At 37.0% G+C, this 3374-nt stretch overlaps 1 protein-coding gene across 1 annotated transcript; it reads right to left on the bottom strand.

Moving 5' to 3' along the window:
• Positions 1 to 1145: 1145 nt before the first annotated feature.
• Positions 1146 to 3066, bottom strand: LOC130494553 (uncharacterized). Its single transcript, XM_057004793.1, has 2 exons — positions 1810 to 3066; positions 1146 to 1371 (listed from the first exon to the last, which is right to left on the bottom strand). The coding sequence occupies exons 1-2, from the start codon at positions 2943 to 2945 to the stop codon at positions 1362 to 1364; spliced, it is 1146 nt and encodes a 381-aa protein (XP_056860773.1). The 5' UTR covers positions 2946 to 3066; the 3' UTR covers positions 1146 to 1361.
• Positions 3067 to 3374: the final 308 nt, after the last annotated feature.

Raw genomic sequence — 3374 nt, 5'->3', positions numbered from 1 at the left:
TCCGCAATCACCTTCTGTGAAAGAAAAAAAATTTTGTGCTAAGGTATTAGTTGTATTTTGTTTCGAAAAAACTAGTATGAATATTCTTGTATTGTTTGAAATTTGTATTTGTAGGTTAAATATGATTTTAAATAGTATACATGGGAGTTTAAGAACTATAGACACGAAGTTTAAACCATTAAGAATGATCAAACAAAATTGAAAATATTGAATTTCAAAATACGTGAACCAAAAGCTGGTGGATACTTGTCTCTAAGAGAGTCCATATTTATAGTTTATTTGATTGTATGCTGAAACATTAAAAAAATAAAACTCTAACCTAACCGGTGACCAAGAAATAAAAAAAATAAAAAGATTTTTATATTCCAATTTTTTTATCATTATAAAAAATAATTTTTTTTCATTTTTTCATTCTTTTTATTATAAAGCAATATAGAACACACTTATTCCTCAATAAAATTGGTATGAAATAATCTTCCTCTTCGTTCTTATAATTTTATTTTTTGTTGCATTTTTCTATACATTTCCAATTTTATGATGGTTACCGGTTAAACCCTAAGTTAATAAAAGAAAACTAATTATTACGGGACTAGAAAATCTGGTACATAGAAATATAGAATCCTAGTTCTTTTATTTGTAAGTACTTCATCTTATAAAAAATCCTAAAATCTGTCAGTTTTAAAATAGTCAAAATATACACAAACTTAAATTATATTTCTTACATAAATTTCAACTAAGTCGTTTTGATCCTTATTGATAATTTCTGAAATTTGTAATATAGAAGATAGCCAAATACCTTTCATTGAAGATAATACCTTCTAGACTTCTAGTATATAAACTCCTAGATTCGTTAGTACATAGGATCAAGGAAAATTTGAATATCAGCTGAGCTAAAAGTAAGAAAACTCCCTTCAATTGATAACTCAATTTTGGGTTTTAAGGTTTTTTTTTCATGGACTTAGCCACTTGGGTATTTTTCAACACATTCTGCATAAAGGAAAATTGAGCATATTTGGTTTTTTATAGACTTGCCACTTGGGTGTCGTTTATTTATCGCTTTTTTTTAACATTTGTGTATAAAAAGGCTTTTGAATTTCTGCAAAAAAAAAATCTGTCTCATGGATTCTGTATTTCAATAAAAGCCATTTGGTATAACGGAAATCATAGTAAAAAGCGGATAGAATTTATAGAACTCATAAAAAAGGGGCAAAAGACAATACGAAGATAGCATCAGCAATTAAAAAAAGTCCCTAGTTTTCTCAGTGAGCTCGGAAAAGCAAGACGTCTCTCTAAAATATTTTAAGCGACCGCAAGGACGAGAACTAGATGTCCTTGCTTCAATGCACTGTGCTTAAAGTACCTCACTCCTCCCTGCCAACAAGATTTCTTTGAGAAATTAAATCAATTACATTCCAAGAACCTGATGACATTTAACTAAAGATCTCAAGACTCTTAACGCCAAAATCAAGCTGTCTTAGTTTCATTAATTTTGACTTCTAATGAAAATGGGAAGCAAATTTGGGTAGACAATGATATGATTCAAATACACTCACTTTAGTTTCCAGACAACGATTCTGCACCAAGTTTTTCATTTAATCATCATACATGTGAAAGCGCATAACAAAAGAAAATCAGTCAACACATAATGTAACTCAACCAAACTATAAGTTCTCTAGCTAACATGATTTGCAACAATCAAGAAGCTACTAATCAGCCAAGGGTTAAGATCTTACATAAGAAATGTGGTCCTAGACACCAACCAAAAGTTTTCAAGGCGAAAACCGAGAAAAAAGGAACGAAGAACCATACCATTTGATGAGCGAGCCAAAGAGGAAATGCTGCATAATGGGAACCTTCTCGAGCACATCAACTCTATACATCTTAAGCAAACCGCTATTCACTTTCTTCCAGTTCGGCACGCCGCTAATATCATCAAGCAACGGCGAGTGCTCAGCGAACAAGCCCTTCTTCACCTTCTTCACAAACGCGATACAAGACAGGTACATATACTCACTAGAGAAATTCTCCAAAACATCATCGTTATGAATCGACTTGGGTTTCATATACTTGTGATCAACCAACTGAGAGCTCCCAAATATAAACGGCAAGAAATGGTAATCATCAAGGCCCCACACTCCGTGGGACCCAGCAGGCTCCAAGCAGTACACCATCTGCAACTTCCTCATCAATTCGAGATACTTAACGAAAACCCTAGCCACGACGCCGTGGTGATCTCCCTCCTCGACGATCCCAATCCTCGCTAAGCAATACAGCCACGCCGCGAAGTTCGTCTCGTGCCCCGTCCCGTAATCGATCCTGCTCGAGTTCCCGAAGCTGTCGAAGAAGTACGGAGCGATCTCGATCGTGGAGCCTCTGAGCGATTCGTCGTCGGGGAGAAGAAGAATCTCGAGGATGAGGGATTCGCCTCTCTCAGCGAGCCTCTCGTGCCACGATCGGAACGAGACGTTTCCGTAGCGAGACGACATCTGAACGGGAGGGATCTCGTCGATCCATTGCAGTAAGGTGTCGAGGGTTGAGACTATGGAGGCGACGGTTGGTGACACGTGGCAAGGATCTGAGATTTTGTGTCCGCGGATGGATTCGGAAAGAGAGACTATGAACCCTAAGAAGTTGTTGAAAGAAGGTGATTCGTGGAAGCGGCGGATGTCGTCTGGGGAGTGGATTCTCTTGACGGGGGGCTCGAATTGGTAGGGGGGAGAGAGGACGGGGACTTGCTCGGCGTGAGGAACGGGGGAGAGGATGATGGCTTGAGAGTTGTGTGGGAGGTTGATGGCGGGAGCTCGGATCGGGCGGTAGTTTGGTGGAGGTGACATCTCGGGTAGTGAAGCTAGAGGTGACGGTTCGGAGATCGTTGGTTCGCCGCAGTTAGTACAGGAACCGGAGGATGATTTCTCCGGCGTGTTTTGATCCTTCGGAGGTTCCATTTTGTAGTTCACAGAGGCGTAAGGCGTGACAATACTGAGGACTGGGGATAAAATCCAAAATCAAAACCTGAACTGAAAAAACCTGATTGGTTATCTGATTCAAGATATAAAAGTATCAGAATGGATATCATCGGATAGTACAAAATATATGTACCCAAAAATGTTATTAACCGAAATTGAATAAATATTCTCATTGGTTTGAGATTAATAACTAACTAAATTTAGATGTGTGTTTTGAAAACTCAGGATTGTTTAATTATGGGACTATTTATCCTGCTATATGTTAATTTATATAAAGATCTATAAAAAATGTTATACAGATTTATAAAACCATTCATACGGAAGAATTTCTCATTGTTTTTAGGAGTTTACAAAATATTTATGAAGGTTAATAGGTTCATAATTTATTTAAAATTAAAAACCATCAAT

This window comes from Raphanus sativus, chromosome 3, assembly GCF_000801105.2.
Source record: "Raphanus sativus cultivar WK10039 chromosome 3, ASM80110v3, whole genome shotgun sequence".
Lineage (NCBI taxonomy): Eukaryota > Viridiplantae > Streptophyta > Magnoliopsida > Brassicales > Brassicaceae > Raphanus > Raphanus sativus.
The sequence above is the reverse complement of the archived record's forward strand: the minus strand, read 5'-3'. Positions and strand labels throughout refer to the sequence as shown.